This window comes from Chlorocebus sabaeus, chromosome 16 (assembly GCF_047675955.1).
Source record: "Chlorocebus sabaeus isolate Y175 chromosome 16, mChlSab1.0.hap1, whole genome shotgun sequence".
NCBI lineage: Eukaryota > Metazoa > Chordata > Mammalia > Primates > Cercopithecidae > Chlorocebus > Chlorocebus sabaeus.
Genome location: NC_132919.1, coordinates 59642865 through 59659683, shown reverse-complemented (window position 1 = coordinate 59659683; position 16819 = coordinate 59642865). Strand labels below are relative to the sequence as shown.

Here is a 16819-nt window from a genome sequence, read left to right as displayed (position 1 = left end):
GAGTGATTTTCCCAGATATAATGATGGTGACAGCACAACCGCAATTAGAGCTCATTGGGGAAGGCCATGTTCTCCTTAAGCGTACGCTGTGGGGAAAGCAGCCAGGTTCATTAACAAGCTCAGAGATGCACACGGAAGAGACAGCTTGACGGCTTTCGGGCCTGTGGTCTCTGCTGCTGGCAGAAGTCAGGGCGGGGTGGGAGGGAACTGACTTCCCAACAGGGAGGTGTTTTTCCACTCGGTGGCTGCAGAAGCCGGGATATCTGGCCCTAAAACCAAGCTCTGCATGTGTCTTTGATCGTCCTTTTATCTCCAGAGTACAGGTGCCTGTGAGCTTGGAGCCAGAGGGGCTGAGCAACTTTCAGAGACAGGCCAAGGTCATGGTCGCCACAGACATCTGGCATGAGTTTCCAGGGCCACCCTGATTTCTAATATTTTGTCTTCTGGTCTCTGTCCAGACTATGGCTCCCCAAAATATGTAGAAGCACAGGAGGGAGGTCTCTGGCGGTTGATATTTGCAACAATTGAGGGTTCATGAGGGTTCATTTATTCATTCATTTAACAAGTTATTGCAGCCAGACGCAGTGGTTCACTCCTGTAACCCAGCACTTTGGGAGGCCAAGGTGGGAAGATCGCTTGGGGTCAGGAGTTCCAGCTTGGTCAACGTAGTGAGATCTCATCTCTACAAAAAATAAAAATAAATTAGCCAGGCATGATGGCATATGCCTCTAGTCCCAGTTACTCAGGAGGCTTGGGTGGGAGGATCACTTGAGCCGAGGAAGTTGAGGCTGCAGTGAGCCATGATCGTGCCACTGCACTCCAGCCTGCATGACAGAGCAAGACCCCATCTTAAAAAAAAAAAAAAAAAAAAGTTATTGTGGGCCTACTATGTGCCAGGCACTGTATTAGACATGTGGAGTACAGCAGCAAAGAAAACAGGGCTCTGCCTTCCAGGTGGAGAATGGGTGTTTTGGAGAAGGCAACAGATCCACGGTGGGGCTGCCTGCAGGATGCCTGTTTCAGGCCGGCTCATCTGCGTGGGTGTGGAGCACCAACCCTGGCAGATCCAAGGCTGCGCTGCTCCCACCCAGTCTTTGACGATTCAAGAAGGAACTCAGCCCCCAGCCATGCATTCTGAAGCCTTCCACAGAAGCTGGGCTTGTGTTGTTTGTTGCAGAGCGCCCTGAAGGCCTCTGAGCTCTTATGATGTCCCTGCTGATTTGCAGATGCACAGCCCAAGATTTGAGGGGGTCACCACCCCACCTCCTACCTACCTTCTCTTCCACAGGCCCTGCTGGTCCCAGGGCTTCCTGCCCACCTTGCCCTGGGCCTGGTGCCCCTCTCCAAGTCTGCATTTTCAGTAGCTAGGTGGATAACTTCTGTGCCAGGCCACAGGGGGCTGGTGTCAGGGCGCTGGGAGTCCACAGTGTGCCCGGGGGTGAGTTAGAAGGAAGTGTCTGGTCTCCCAGCAGATGCAGATCCTCTGCCAGGGCTTGATATGGCCAGCAGGGCATGGGCTGGACTTCAGCCTCACTCATCCCTCCACCCCTTAGCCACCTGCAATGTGTCCGACCTGCACCACTGTCTGTGGCAATCCCAGCTGGCATCTGCACATCCACAGCTCAGGCTTGAGTCCCTGTGGTAAGGCATAGGTGCTTGTGTGACTTACCTGGGCAGAATGGATGGCTCTGAGCCAAGCCTGGGCATCCAGTGATCTTAGAGCAACTGGGCTTTTTTTTTTTTTTTTTTTTAAGACGGAGTCTCACTCTGTCACCCAGGCTGGAGTGCAGTGGCGCAATCTTGGCTCACTGCAACCTCTGCCTCCCAGGTTCAGGCGATTCTTATGCCTCAGCCTCCTGAATAGCTGGGATTACAGGCACACGCCACTATACCCGGCTAATTTTTCTATTTTTAGTAGAGACTGGGTTTCACAATGTTGGCCAGGCTGGTCTCAAACTCCTGACCTCAAGTGATCCACTCACCTCGGCCTCCCAAAGTGCTGGATGGACTTCCTTCTCTCAGATTCCTCTGACCTGTCTGCAGAACGAGGGCATTGAGGGGATGACTGACCCCAACTTTTCTGGCCAGCACAGATCAGAGGCACATTTCAGAACCACACAGGAAACTTCATCCCAGAGCCCGCTGCTGCCAGAAGGCAGAGAGGAATTGGAGAGGAGGAGGCACCGGAGAGAAGAACTGCATTTAACGCCCCCAGACAATCCCCTCTCTGTGAAGCAGGGACACACACTGATGCGTTCACAAAAAAGGAGACAAACCCTGCCTTCAGAGGAGAGGCTGACAGCCCTGAAACCCGCTCAGCTGGCTGGGGAGGGCGGCGCCTGCCAGTGCGGCCAGACTCACTGTCCCCTGCGGGGGCCACCAAGGGTCCACGCAGCCGAGCTTTCTACGGGGTTGGGAGACAGCAGGTGCTTGGGAAAGGCCGAACTCTTTGCTTCCCTTTCCCAAGTCTCCCTTCCCTCCCTCTGGTCTTCCTCCCACCCCATACGCTAAGGGAGGGGCACCCTAAGCCCCTACTGGGTGCTTGACGTTTTCTCATGGTAACCCTCCCATGAGGCATGTTCATTTCCCAAGGCCACCGTAACAAATGATCAAAACTGCGTGACTTACAACCGAAATTCACTGTCACGGTGTGGAAGCCAGAAGCCCAAAGTCAAGGTATTGGGGGACCCTGCTTTCTCTGAAGGCTCTAGGAGAGGGCCACTCTTCCAGCTTTGGGGGTGGTTGGTACTCCTTGGCTCATGGAAGCACCTTTGGGTCTCTGCCTCCATCTTCACAGCCCCTTCTCCCCTGTGTCTTCTCCTCTTCTAAGGTTCTGTAAGGATGCTCGTCTTTGGATCTAGGGCCCACTGGATTCATCCCGGATGATCTCAGCTTGAGATTCTTAACTGAGTCCACATCTGCAAGACCTCTTTTTTTTTTTTTTTTTTTTTTTGGTGACAGAATCTCGCTCTTGTCACCCAGGCTGGAGTGCAACGGTGCAATCTGGGCTCACTGCAGTCTCCACCTCCTGGGTTCGAGTGATTCTCCTGCCTCAGCCTCCCAAGTAGCTGGGATTACGGCACCCACCACCATGCCCGGCTAATTTTTTTTGTAGTTTTAGTAGAGACGGGGTTTCACCATGTTGCCCAGGCTAGTCTCTAACTCCTGACCTCAGGTGATCCGCCCGCTTTGGCCTCCCAAAGTGCTGGGATTACAGGCGTGAGCCACTGCGCCCTGCCAAGACCCTTTTTGTAAATAAGATCAGTTTACAGGCCCTAAGGGTTAGGACACAGGCATATTCTAGGGAGGCTGCAATCCAACTCCCTGCAGGTAGACGTTACTATTCCCAAGTTATAAAAGGGGACTGAGGTGGCCACCAAAGTCAGCTGTCCCCGCTCAGCTAGTCAGTGGCAGGGCTACAAAGGTGGTTCTGTGGACACTGTGGGTCACAAGCATCCCTCTCGGCCCAGTCACACCTCCCCTGTGACTTCAGGCCAGTCGTGAGGTCCCACATCCTTGTGTGTCACCTGGGGGATGGTGATGATGATGATGATGTTGAAGGTATAGAATGGCCAGGCCCAGCTTTTTTTTGTACCTTACATGTACAAAACCAAGTGTAGGACACCGGTGCTGTGAGGAACCTCATTCCACAGACGGGAAGCTGAGTTTTGTAGAGTGAAAGTGACTTGGCCAAGCCTGCACAGCCGGCATGTCACAGACCCATCTAATGCCAATGCCTGTGCTCTCAGCCACTGACCAGGGCCACCCTTTGTGGACACTGCTTCCCAGCCTTCCAGGGGCTTCATGGAGACTGCGTTGATGCAAGGGCTGAGGGGGTTGTGCAGTGTCGCAGAAATGTGATGCGGTTTGTTGCTTTCATGGCTGTTACTATGGTCTCCCTGGTGCCCACTCCCAGGGAGAGACTAAGCGAGAGGTAGGCAGATGTGACTCCAGGGTGAAGGGCAGGCCTGGAGCCCCCACTTTCATCTGATCCAACAGCCCTGAGCTGACCCAGGCCCGGCCCACCTCGAGTCTCCAGGTCCTGATGGGAATCTCAAATCCTGGGGAAGGGCCTGGAGCTGCAAGGTTCCTGGGAGACATACACAGCCATGGCCAGGAGGGCAGCTGATCTCACTGCCCTCTGCTTTGTGCCCCCCACCTCCCTGGCCAGGCATCGTGCGAGCCTCCAGCGTCTTCCCCATCCTCAGCACCATCCTGCTTCTACTGGGTGGCCTGTGCATTGGCGCCGGCAGGATCTACAGCCGCAAGAACAACATCGTCCTCAGCGCCGGCATCCTCTTCGTGGCTGCAGGTGAGCTGCCTGCCCGGGCTGGCGCTGGGCTGGGAGCTGGGGACACGGGAGTGCCTGTTTCACACTGCCAGGGAGTGTGCATCCTGCGGGGGGAATGCAGACATAACATCGCTGGATGCAACTGACTTGTAAAGTTCCGGTGTTTAGGACGGGGTGGATGGAGGACCTGCCGAACAGGGCTTCCTTGTGGGGTGACAGAAATGTTTTGGGTACTTGCACAACATTCTGAATGCGCCAAATGCCACTGGATTGTGCCCTTCCAAAGGGTTACTTTTATCTGGCATGAATTTCACTTCAACCAAAAAATAAATCCAGGTGTGCAAAGTGGTACGTGGGGTTCAGCTGGCAGTTTTACAAGCCTGTAACTGGAGCCTGGCTGAGTTAGGCGGTCAGGGAGGTGCCCAGGGGAATCATGCCAAAACTCGAAGGAGTTGGCCAGGTAAACACAGGGTAGGGGCCCAGAATGGGCATGAGTGGCCGTCTTGCAGAGGAAGCAGAAGTCCAAGGTGCCCAGGAAAGAGTGAGCAGGCAACAGAGCAGGCGGCCCCCGCCCATCCCGACTGCCCCAACCCTCCTGGCTACGAGAAGGCAGCAGCACCTCAGAGCCATGCCCGATGTCCCCGGAAAGTGCCACTGGGGAAAAGTCATAGAGCTGTGGGTGACAGTGACATACCACCTTGGCTGAGGATGGGCAGGTCTGTGATGCCGCACACGCGGGCCTCTCAGAGCACCCTGGTCCTGTCCTGCGTTCCCTCGCCCTTTCTCCTGGAGTGGGTAGATGACTTCTGTTCACATCCTGGGACCCAGGGCCACTGCAGTAGAGGGGCTGGCTCCAGCTCTGCAGCCGCCGCTGGGGAGCCGAGGTGCCAGGCCCCAGTTCTACACCACTCCAGCGTCTGTTTCCTTCCAGCGCAATAAACAGACGTGTGTGTGGAGTGCGTGTCAGGAGTGTGGTGTGTGTACGTGTTGGAGAACTGTGTGTGTGTGGTATATGTGTGTGTTAGAGTGTCGTGTGTTTGAGGACTGTGGTGTGTTTGTGTGTGTGAAGAGTGTAGGATGTGTGTGTGTATTTGAGGACTGTGGTGTGTTTGAGGAGTGTGGTGTGTTTGTGTGTGAAGCGTGTGGTGTGTGTGTATTTGAGGACTGTGGTGTGTTTGTGTGTGTGAGGACTATGGTGTGTGTGTGTCTGAGGAGTGTGGTGTGTGTGTATATTTGAGGACTGTGGTGTGTGTGTGTCTGAGGCATGTGGTGTGTGTGTATTTGAGGACTGTGGTATATGTGTGTCTGAGGAGTGTGGTGTGTGTGTGTGTATTTGAGGACTGTGGTGTGTGTGTGTGAGGACTATGGTATGTGTGTCTGAGGAGGGTGATGTGTGTGTGTATTTGAGGACTATGGTGTGTGTGTGTGAGGACTATGTGTGTGGGTCTGTGGAGGGTGATGTGTGTGTCCGAGGAGGGTGATGTGTGTGTGTGTATTTGAGGACTATGGTGTGTTTGTGTGTGTGAGGACTATGGTGTGTGTGTCTGAGGAGTGTGGTATGTGCGCGCACGTGTGTGTCTGTTGGGAAGAGGAGCCTGTGTTGAGGGTCTCCTGGGAGAAGCATGACCCTGCCTCCTGGCCAGGCCCCCCGCCCTTCCCTTCTTCCCCGCAGCTCCGTTCTCTCTCCTCCTGCCCCAGGCCCACCACCTGCTCCTTGAAGCGGTCATTTTTCACAAGGTGTGAGCCGTTTAGGAGGTCCCGACTGTGACCCCTGAACAGTACCCCGGAGCGTCCTCCCCAGGTCAGGAAGAGAAGACTCCAGTCACACTAGAAACCACAGTGGCCGTGCCAACGCTCTGTGAGCCCGACCGCACCATCCCTGCTCCTGCAGAGGACGCACACAGGGAGTCCAGCAGCTCAGGTGGCTTCCCTGAAGTCACACGCACAGTGGCAAAGACACGCTGTGCCCAGGGCTGCCCCCCTCCAAGGCCCCTCAAGATGCCCCCTGCAGCTGCCTGTGCCCCCAGAAGGACAGGCAGGCCCAGATGCTTGGTGCCACCAGAGGGGCTTGGAGCCTGGACCCAGAGCCTTAGCCAAAGAAAACTATTCCAGGCAGAGAAGGTGGCTGCGGCCGGCTGCAAGGAAGCAATGGGGAGGCCCGCAGGGGGACACTGGCTTATTCACTGGCGCAGGGGGCGCTGATGGGGGCCGAGCGTGGTGGCAGGCACCCGGGGGTGTATGGGGCCTGGCTTCAGACCACCAGCCCTGGCAGGGAAGTCAGACAAGCTCTTAAAGAACTCGAGGTGGAAAATGGTAGGTGCCACAGGGGAGGGACAGGTTCCAAGGCTGGGAAAGTCGGAAGAAGATACAAAACTTCTCTGGGAAACTGGATTCATGGAGTTGTCATTTAAGAAACACTTTTCCAACGCGTGCTGAATACAGAGTGGGGAAGACAACACGAAGCTAGGGAAGCAGCAAGAGAGAGATCAGAGGGGAGAAAGGTGAACTGGCGGCGACTCACACCTGTAATCCCAGCACTTTGGGAGGCCAAGGCAGGCAGATCACTGGAGGTCAGGAGTTTGAGACCAGCCTGGCCAGCATGGTGAAACCCAGTCACTACTAAAAATACAAAAATTAGCTGGGCATGGTGGCACGCTACTTGGGAGGCTGAGGCACGAGAATCACCTGAACCTGGGAGGCAGAGGTTGCAGTGAGCCGAGATCACGCCACTGCACTCCAACCTGGGTGACAGAGCAAGACTTTGTCTCAAAAAGATAAATAAATAAAAAGCAAACTAGTAGGGTAGAAAAAAAAACATGTCAGAAAGGGTTCTTACAGAACACAACGGAAGAGACAAGGAGTCGAAACCCAGGACTCACGTGATCAGGGCAGGATTGCTGGACCCCTTTGCCGAAGATATTCTAACCCTTCCACACGGGGTGGGTGCCGCAGAAAATGGACAGAGGACATGGACAGTGCAGAGACAAACACAACACAGCACGTTATGATGAAATGTAGCGGATGGTAATTGAAGTTACGGCAGGCGCCCTGTGTGCTGGAGTGCTGTTGTGAGCACTTTGTATATATCAGCTCATTTAATCCTCACACCAGCCCGGCGAGGTGTGGACCACGGTTACTCCCACTTTACACATGAGGAGACTGACACATAGGGAGTGGGAGTAATTTGTCAAAAGTTATACTGGTATTTGGTAGAACTGGAACTCACACCCCACCAGTGTGGCTCTGTTCAGCCTCCCTTAGAATAAGAGAGAATCGAATAAACACAACAATGGCTCTTTTTCACTTCCCATATTGGCAAAGAACCAGAAATTTGATAATATTCACAATAGGCTGTTGGGACATTTGTACCCTTACAGAGGGCACTTAGGCAGTGACTGTAAATTTAAAACACTAAATGCAATATAATATCCTGAATCCATCCAGGGACAGAGAAAGGACATTAGTGCAAACCCAGTAAAATCCAAGTAAAGGCCGGGCATGGTGGCTCACACCTATTATCCCAGCACTTTGGGAGGCTGAGGCAGGTGGATCACTTAAGGTCCTGAGTTTGAGACCAGCCTAGCCACATGGTGAAACCCTGTTTCTACTAAAAATACAAAAAGTACCCAGGCATGGCGGTGCGTGCCTGTAATCTCAGCTACTCAGGAGACTGAGGCAGGAGAATCGCTTGAACCCAGGAGGCAGAGGTTGCAGTGAGCAGAGATCGTGCCACTGCACTCCAGCCTGGGCAGCAGAGTGAGACTGAGAGTGTCTCAAAATACAAACAAACAAAAAATCCATGTAAAGTCTGAAGTCATGTGCCAGGCTGGTTGGTTTGTTGTGATGAATGTTCCACATAATGTAAAATGTTAACATTAGGGGGAACTGGGTGAGGAGTATATGAAACTCTCTGGACCTTGCAGCTGTTTGGTAAATCATAAATTATTCTCAAATAAAAATGTATTTTAAGTGTTTCAATGCACAAGGCCCAGCAGTTTCACTGCAAGGAGTGCACCCCGTAGTTGTATCCATGTGCACATGTGAGGCTGTAGACACAAGGATGTCCAAGGCAACCTTGTCACAGCAGCGGGCAGGGAGCCACCCAGACATCTCCTGCAAAGGCCTGGTTAGGTGGGTCGTGAGGCTTCCGTATGGGGGTGCCGCATGTAGTTAGAAAGACAGGAGCAGCTCTCCATGGCCTGATTCACAGATGTACTGTTTCTCTCAGATGTACTGTTAAGAGAAAAAACAAGCAGCCAAAGGGTATTGTGCAAAGGAAATAATAGGGGTGTGTGTGTGTGTGTGTGTCTGTGTGTGTGTGTGTTAGAATTTTTTTTTCTGGAAAGACATACAAAAGAAGGTAACAGTAGTTGCCTTAAAGAGGGGAACTGGGGGCTGAGAGTGTGTTTTATTGTATACCTCATTTGAACTTTGTACTATATTACCCATTCAACATTAATTACTGAAAAGAAAAATTAGCAACGAGAATAAAGAAATACTCATCAGAGAGGGGAGTGTCCACCTGTTCCCTGCCCTGCCCATCCCACTGTGGGTCTAACCTCTGCCTCTCTCCCTCCCTGGCCCCACTCCCCGCTCCCCGCTTCCCTTTCAGGCCTCAGTAACATCATTGGTATCATCGTCTACATTTCCAGCAACACAGGCGACCCGAGTGACAAGCGGGATGAAGACAAAAAGAACCATTACAACTATGGCTGGTCTTTTTACTTTGGAGCTCTGTCTTTCATTGTGGCTGAGACCGTGGGCGTCCTGGCTGTAAACATTTACATTGAGAAAAATAAAGAGTTGAGGTTTAAGACCAAACGGGAATTCCTTAAGGCGTCTTCCTCTTCTCCTTATGCCAGGATGCCGAGCTACAGGTACCGGAGACGGCGCTCGAGGTCCAGCTCGAGGTCCACCGAGGCCTCGCCCTCCAGGGACGTGTCGCCCATGGGCCTGAAGATCGCAGGGGCCATCCCCATGGGGGAGCTGTCCATGTACACGCTGTCCAGGGAGCCCCTCAAGGTGACCACCGCAGCCAGCTACAGCCCTGACCAGGAGCCCAGCTTCCTGCAGGTGCATGACTTTTTCCAGCAGGACCTGAAGGAAGGTTTCCATGTCAGCATGCTGAACCGACGGACGACCCCTGTGTGAGCCACCTGCCCCTTCTCTCAGCTCCGGCCTCTCCCCAGAATGGCTCTTTTTGTCACACAGGACGGCATGTGATCCTCAAGACAACGAACAATGAACTAAAGCCAAACGCAGCCCCCCCGGTCTCCAGAGGTGTCCTGGGCTGGCTTTGCACAGAGGTTGTGCTGGGAGACTGGACCTGGGGCTGCAGAAGAAGCTGAAGGCTGACTTTGTCCCCTCCCCCAAAAGGGTGTTTTGATGCCCCAGGGTCACTGAAATCTCCCAGAGCTTTCCTGAGGCTGCCCGGCCTTGATCAACTCGGGAAGACAAAATCGAGCCATTATCTCCTCTTGGAAAGGAATCTTGCCAGAAAAACGGGATTTCAGGCCCCTTCCTCCCTGTCTGGGCTCCAGGCCACCAGAAGGCTCCGCCGAGCACCAAGAGGTCTCTGGGCTCTTGTCAGCTGCTTTTGAACCTGAGGTTCCTGTGTCGTTGAGCCAGAAATCAGACCACCGAAGCTCACTCCCTTCCTCTCCATCTCTCCCTCTCTTCGAGACTCTGGCGGTGGCCTGTGATCCTGAAGACAGCTCTGCAGCCAACTGGTGCTTCGGCCTTTGTGCTGTCCCGGGGCCAGCTTCCCTCGACCTGGGGAGGCCATGGCCTGTGGAGGAGGCCCAGGTAAAGGCTGGCAGCTGTTGCTGGCTCTCCTCTCTGCTTCTGGAAGCTTCTGCCTCACTCAGAATGGGCAGGACAGACCCACTGACTGGACTTCAGAGTCTGGAGGGTCCCATTGGTCAGGGTAAAGGTGGGCACGTGGCCTCTTGCTGTGCCCCTTGTCACAGACCCGAGGAGCAACTCTGTCCCCTGAGCATTGGGGGTCCTGGGGAAGAGGTGGACAGACAGCTCCCTCCAACTGGCATTTGGCAACAGGAGCCTGGACTTCTGTGCAAGAAAGGGAGACCCAAGGGTGAACAGTGGCAAAGAAAAAAAAAAAACCCTAGAGAACAAACATCCAATTCCTAGGTGGTTACCAATCATGACTTCCTGCAAATCAATGCCAGGAGAGCAACTTACATTCATTTCTTTGTCTTAAAACGTAGCAGCAACTGGCCCCACAACTCCTGTCAGTGTAATTTATTCCGCCACCACCTAACAGGATGGAGTGGAGGGAGTTTGGATAAATGGGCTGAGCTGGGCTTCTCTTCCTCCCCACAGAGGGGAGATCTCAGCACTTTGTCCGGAGCTGAGGAAGTGGGTTCTGTGTTTTACAGTTTTTCCAGCCATTCTTTTTTTTCCCCCTCGTAAAGCAAGCAAAGAGCGTGGAAGCGTGTACTGGCTTGGAAGAAGAACTCTCTAGAACATGGAACTTAACCCTCTTTTATATAAAACATGTGCTTTCTAAAGAAAAATTGTTTCTTACTTTTTGAGATTCCTTGATCCACCCTGGAACAGTCGCCTGTAGTCCTGGTAGCTATCGTGCTTGGAAATAACAAGTGCATCCTTACCTCAGCTATCTGCTCGCAGCCCATGGGTGGACTCGGCCCCCTGGGGTTCAGACCCAGGTCCATTCGGCCTGGTGATGATGTCATCGTCTATCCCACCTTCCTTTGCCCCCAGGAAAGGGCGCATCCACCCGCAGCGGCTGCAGCTGACTGCTGCGGTGTACCGGGGAGCTGAAGTGAGGCCTGCCAGGGCCCCTGTGTGCTGTGCTCCGGAGCCTTCGCTCCCGTCAGGGCTGACATCGTCTGGTGGCGTGTCCAAGTGTGCCTAGCAGCGGACGCTGAAGCACCAGAGCTCAAGGCCTTCACCTACTCTAGGCCAACCCCGTCCCCACACCCCACCACCTCCACTGCCATGACCAGGCTGAAGACAGGGAACGCCCTCCCCAGACCCGCCGTCCAGCAAGGCCCCGAGACTTTTCTTCTGTGATCTCCAAAAGCAAGGCAGCCGCGCTGTTCTGTTTCCTCTCCATCTGCCACCTCCCCTCCCACTGCCCCAGAAGTTTCTATCATTCCATGGAGAAAGCTGTGTTCCAATGAATCCTACCTCTTGCCCAGTCCCAGGCAGAGTAAGCAGGGTCCACCTAGGGACCAAGAAAGAGTAGGAAGAAGGGGACGAGCCGGGAGCAAAACCACCTCAGACACCCGGAACTTCTCAGCCTTCTCCCCGCGGCCAGCCGGGTCTCCGGGGACCCTGGGCCGCCCATTCCTGGCCCTCCCGCTGCATCTCAGACCTGACGCCCGCCCGGGGGGATGTGGTGGCCTGTACCCGCCTTCTCTCCCTCCTCCCGACCCACCCCCTCACCCCCACCCCTGTGTGTTTCGCCAGTTAAGCACCTGTGACTCCAGTACCTACTACTGGTTTTTGGTTGGTTGTTCTGTCTTTTTTTTAATTAAATAAAAACATTTTTAAAATGTTCTCTTCTTGATGTGGGGAGGCGGGGGAAGAGCCCCCCGTAAGTCTTTGTGGGCGGTTAGGGTAAATAGATGTCCCTGGGTCTAGGGTACACTGTGCCCCACCCCCGCCACCAGAGAAGAAGAAGGAGGCCCAGGGGGCGGGGAGGCCAGGCTCTGACCAAGGCCGATTTTTCCGGCTTTAATCTGGGTCACTGGCCACCTCCCCAGTACCAATGGCTGGTTTCACACTTCTGGGTGGTGCCATCGAGGTGGCTTTTCACCAATGAGCCAGAAGATACACAGGCTGTCCTGGGTGGGGTGTGGGCCCCTGGGCAGCCAAGAGAGCCAGGCCTGTCCCCCTGCAGAGTGGAGGCCAGCCGGAGCCACAGCTGCCAAGGCACTAAAGTTGCCCCCAAGTGGTTTCAAAGAAGGTCACTAGCCAGCCTCTGTTCCCCTCCGAATTCTGAAATGATTACGAAGTAGAGCATCCTTATGACTACAATGTGAGCGTCATGGCTGGAAAAGCCAGAAGGGAGGATGTGGCTCAGACCAGAGGCCAAATGGGCTTCCTCCACTGTCACTGGACAGTCCCAGGCAGGGCATCCGACCACTCCTGCCCCAGGCCACAGGGAGGAGTAAGGTAAGGAACTGAGAGAGGGGCCAGAGGACCCTTCTAGCCCGGGCGATGGCCAACAAATGGCACAGGCCCCAGCCAACGACCACTGCAGACAGCCAGGTTCGCCCTTGCAGGTGGGCACAGACCTCCACCTTCCACTCCTTGGAGGCAAGAGGAGGGATAAGCAGCACCCTCTCCTGGTTCTGTCCAAGCTGCAGCCCAGGAGACCTTTGCATCCAGTTACACTTTGCTCTTTCTTTCTTTTTTCTTTTTCTTTCTTTGTTTCTTCTTTCCTTCCTTTTCTTTTCTTTTCTTTCTTTTTGATGGAGTCTTGCTTGGTTGCCCAGGCTGGAGTCCAGTGACGTGATCTCAGCTCACTGCAACCTCCACCTCCTGAGTTCACGCCTCAGCCTCCTGAGTAGCTGGGACTCCAGGCGCCCGACACCATGCCTGGCTAATTTTTTGTATTTTTAGTAAAGACGAGGTTTCACCATGTTAGCCAGGATGGTCTCGATTTCCTGACCTCGTGATCCGCCCGCTGGGCCTCCCAAAGTGCTGGGATTATAGGCGTGAGCCACAGCGCCAGGCCTGCTTTTTTTTCAGGACTTCGACCTTGAGTTTTCTTGCTAAGGGCCACAGGCTTCACTGCTCCTCCTGGAACCAAGAGGCACCAAACTCTTGAGCCTCCTTCAAGAGAACTTCGGTCTCACGAAAAGCTTTCCTACCCGGGTCCCAGAGAAAAGCATGGAGCAGGGAGGCTGAGGGCCCAGCGTCCCTACATCCCTACCTCGGAGCTGCAGTAACCAGTCTTGGCTTTTCTGAACTTTCTGCCTCAGCTTTTAACCTTCTTTCCTCTTATCTGAGACAGGCACCTGCGGAAACTATGTGCTGAGCCACCAGGCCCTGGGGTCAGGGGAGCTCAGGCCTTTGCCCACCCCCACCTGCTGACTCCCTGCCAAGCTCCGAGCACTCATTCCACGCTGCCCAGAGTCAGCACCCTGTGTCAGAACTTCTGTATCTCCTGTTTATTCTTAGCCCCTAGGAAACTGGCTCAGTGCAAGCTTCTCAGCCATCCTGGGTGGACTCCCAGGCCAGTCTGCATTTAGTGACTTGGTTCCACCTCCCATAGTCACGTGGTCCCATGTTTCGTTCAACTAAAAACTCTGCCTCCATAACATGCAGAGTTAGAGCCACAAGAACTGGCACAGAAATAATTATTCCATTTCCCTAATCAAAATGCTGCTGATTAAATGATGGGTGCACCAAAATCTCAGAAATCACCCCTAAAGAACTTATTCATGTAACCAAACACTACCTGGTCCCCAAAAACCTATTGAAATAAAAAATAAATTTAAAAAAAAAAAAGTGCTGCTGAGGCCAAGCACGGTGGCTCATGCCTGTAATCCCAGCACTTTGGGAGGCTGAGGCAGGCGGATCACTTGAGGTCAGGTGTTTGAGATCAGCCTGGCCAACATGGTGAAACCCCCAGCTCTACTAAAAATACAAAACTGAGCCAGGTGTGGGGACTCACGCTTGTAGTCCCAGCTACTCAGGAGGCTGAGGCAGAAGAATCGCTTGAACCTGGGAGGCGAAGGTTGTGGTGAGCCGAGATCCCACCACTGCACTACAGCCTGAGCGACAGTGCGAGATCTTTTAAAAAAATAAATGCTGCTGAAAACCCCCTCTCCTCCAGCCCAGTAGCCCCATTCTATCCTGGCACTGGTGTTCCTTAGAAAAGGCCGACTACCCGCCGGGCGCGGTGGCTCACGCCTGTAATCCCAGCACTTTGGGAGGCCAAGGTGGGCAGATCACGAGGTCAGGAGATGAAGACCATCCTGGCTAACATGGTGAAACCCCGTCTCCACTAAAAATACAAAAAATTAGCTGGGCGTGGTGGCGGGCGCCTGTAGTCCCAGCTACTCCCGAGGCTGAGGCAGGAGAATGGCGTGAACCCGGAAGGCGGAGCTTGCAGTGAGCCGAGATCGCGCCACTGTACTCCAGCCTGGGCGACAGAGCCAGACTCTGTCTCAAAAAAAAAAAAAAAAAAAAAAAAAGAATAGGCTGACTACCCAACCAACAACCCCAAGCATATACAGGCTTCATAGAATAGAAGTTCATTTCTCACTCCTAGAAAGTGCACTCAGCTGTGTAGGGGTGGGTCCTAGGCTCCACCCAGTCCTGCAGACATTCAGAGACCCATGGAGACCCTGCCATCTTCAACATGGGCTTCTTAGGTTGCACTGGACATTGATGTCCAGTGGGCAGTTGGAGGGGAGAGAGAATAGATGATACTGTGGGTGGAAAGCCTTGTGGGAGGTTTTAATAGACCATGAAGTTGTGACTTCACCCTCTGTCCACATGCCATTGGCCAGAACTCAATCATGTGACCATGTCTAAGAGCAGGGGAAGGTGGGAAATGTAGTCTAATTCAGGGAAAAAGGAAAGCTTGGGGAAGAGCTGGTCAGTGTCAGCCCCCTGGTCTCTGTCTTTTGTTTGGTAACTCCCTGCTTGGCCTCCCTCCACCAAACTTTTTTGGGCATGCCCACTTTAAAGTGATAGCTTTTCCTGGGACTGCATCAACCTGTGTGTCCTGAGCCCCTCCTTCAGCTCCAATGGGATGTCTGACCTCTTCTCTCTCCAGATGCCCCGTCTGTAGCATGGGTCCATACTACCTTCAATCCAGGTTGGAGGGACAGTCTTGAGCTTGTGCCTAGACGCAAACAACAACCACGGAATTACTGAACATCATGCTCAACAGAAGTGGCAGATACTTTAGGAATATCTCATTCAACTTGATCATTATATCCACGATCAAGATACCAGCAGAAAAATGCATACATTTGATCATTATAGAAAAGGATCAGGCTCCAAGAGGGAAGGAGAGGGGTAGAAGGAAGGAAAAATGAAAGGAAGAAAGAAAATCATCTTTTGAGAATTTTCGTAACAACCGTGAAAGGGAGCTACCGCTAGCCCAGTGGTTTTCAAGTAGGGGCAATTTTGCATCTCAAGGGGATGTTTACCAATATCTGGAGATATTTTTGGTTGTCATAACTTGAAAGGGGGGTGCTGCTGACGTCTATTGGGCAGAGGCTGAGGATGCTGCTAAGTATCCTACGATGCACCAAACAGCCCCCTGCTTCATCCCCCAAAAGAACAATCTGCCACAAATATCAATCGTGTTGAGGCTGAGAAGCCCCACACTCACCTGATTCAACAGTGAGGGAAACTGAGGCTCAGAAAGGGTGACACCACTCGTGCGCCATCACATGGCAAGTTTTTGGTGTATCTAGGTTGTGGGCATACTACGAAAACGCATAGGTTTAATCCCAGCATCTCCTTTCCCTGCAACCCATTTAGATTTCTGCCTTTTTCTTCTTCGTTGTTGAACCAACCGTTTCAGAAACAGACATCGGAGTTCGAGGAAGGGAATGGGAAACAGCCGCTGTCCCTGGGGAAGAGGGTTTTCTTGGAAGCCTGTGTCCCTGTGTCTGGGAACAGAATGATGATGGAATTCAACAGAACAGGCAGCAGGAGAACAAGCCCAGAAGCCTGGCCTGACACAGGGATTCACCCTCCTCCGCCCACACCCTAGAAGCCACAGTGAGATGGTAGAGGACCAGAAAGATGGAGATCAAAACCCAGCTCCTCCACTCCGAGGGGCAGCACTGGGCAAGTCACCCAGCCTCTCTCAGAGCCTGTTCCCTCCTCAGTCACATGAGGCAGGTGACATCTACCACCTCGCATTTTTGAGAGAATGAACTAAATTTTCAACAAGGAAATGCACATAAACACCCCAGTTCAGCGACTGGCATTCTAGTGAGTGGTCAGAAATGTTTGTTGACAAATAATACTAAAGGAATTTCCCAACGTGGATTATTCTAGAACAGTCCTTGGAGGCAATGCTCTGAGAGCCCGGCCCAGAGGGTGCCTGGTGCACTGCACTTTGCTTTGGGAGAAACCTGCCATCCATTCTTGAGTCTTGCACCTGGGAGCGGCCCCTGCTGCCAGCTCCTTCTATTGCCAAAGCCCATTTGTCTTCACCCTCGGTGTCCTGGGCTGCTGGGCGGAGGTGGTCAGGGCAGTTGTGTGGCTGCTGCTTTCTTTGCAGGACCTGACAACCCCCAAACCCTGCTGAGGCCCTCCTGGTTCCATGAAGGTTACGCAGGCTGCAAGAACCCAGTCCTGACCAGCTCCCAGGTGCCCTGTTCTGGTTCCCTAACGTGGAACCACAGGAGCTGGCACTAAGGAGAGGCCTGGGAGAAAGAGGGGTGTGCGTGGATGGGAAGTAAGGGGGCAAGGGAGACCTTCCTGCAGGGAGCTCAGAGCCAGCCATGTTCTGAGCCTTCAGCTCCCTACATTGGTACCCAAGACAGCATCCCTCCATCACTG

At 53.4% G+C, this 16819-nt stretch overlaps 1 protein-coding gene and 1 pseudogene across 1 annotated transcript in view; both read left to right on the top strand.

Moving 5' to 3' along the window:
- Positions 1 to 9718, top strand: part of CACNG4 (calcium voltage-gated channel auxiliary subunit gamma 4) — a 66832-nt gene extending 57114 nt beyond the window's left edge. The window contains exons 3-4 of the mRNA XM_008012037.3: positions 4172 to 4312; positions 8904 to 9718. Of these exons, the coding sequence (XP_008010228.1) occupies positions 4172 to 4312; positions 8904 to 9442 (680 nt within the window). The 3' untranslated portion in view covers positions 9443 to 9718. The remainder of the gene's footprint in view (positions 1 to 4171; positions 4313 to 8903) is intronic.
- On the top strand, positions 9482 to 10511 carry LOC119622065 (uncharacterized; annotated as a pseudogene).
- The last annotated feature ends 6308 nt before the right edge of the window (positions 10512 to 16819 follow it).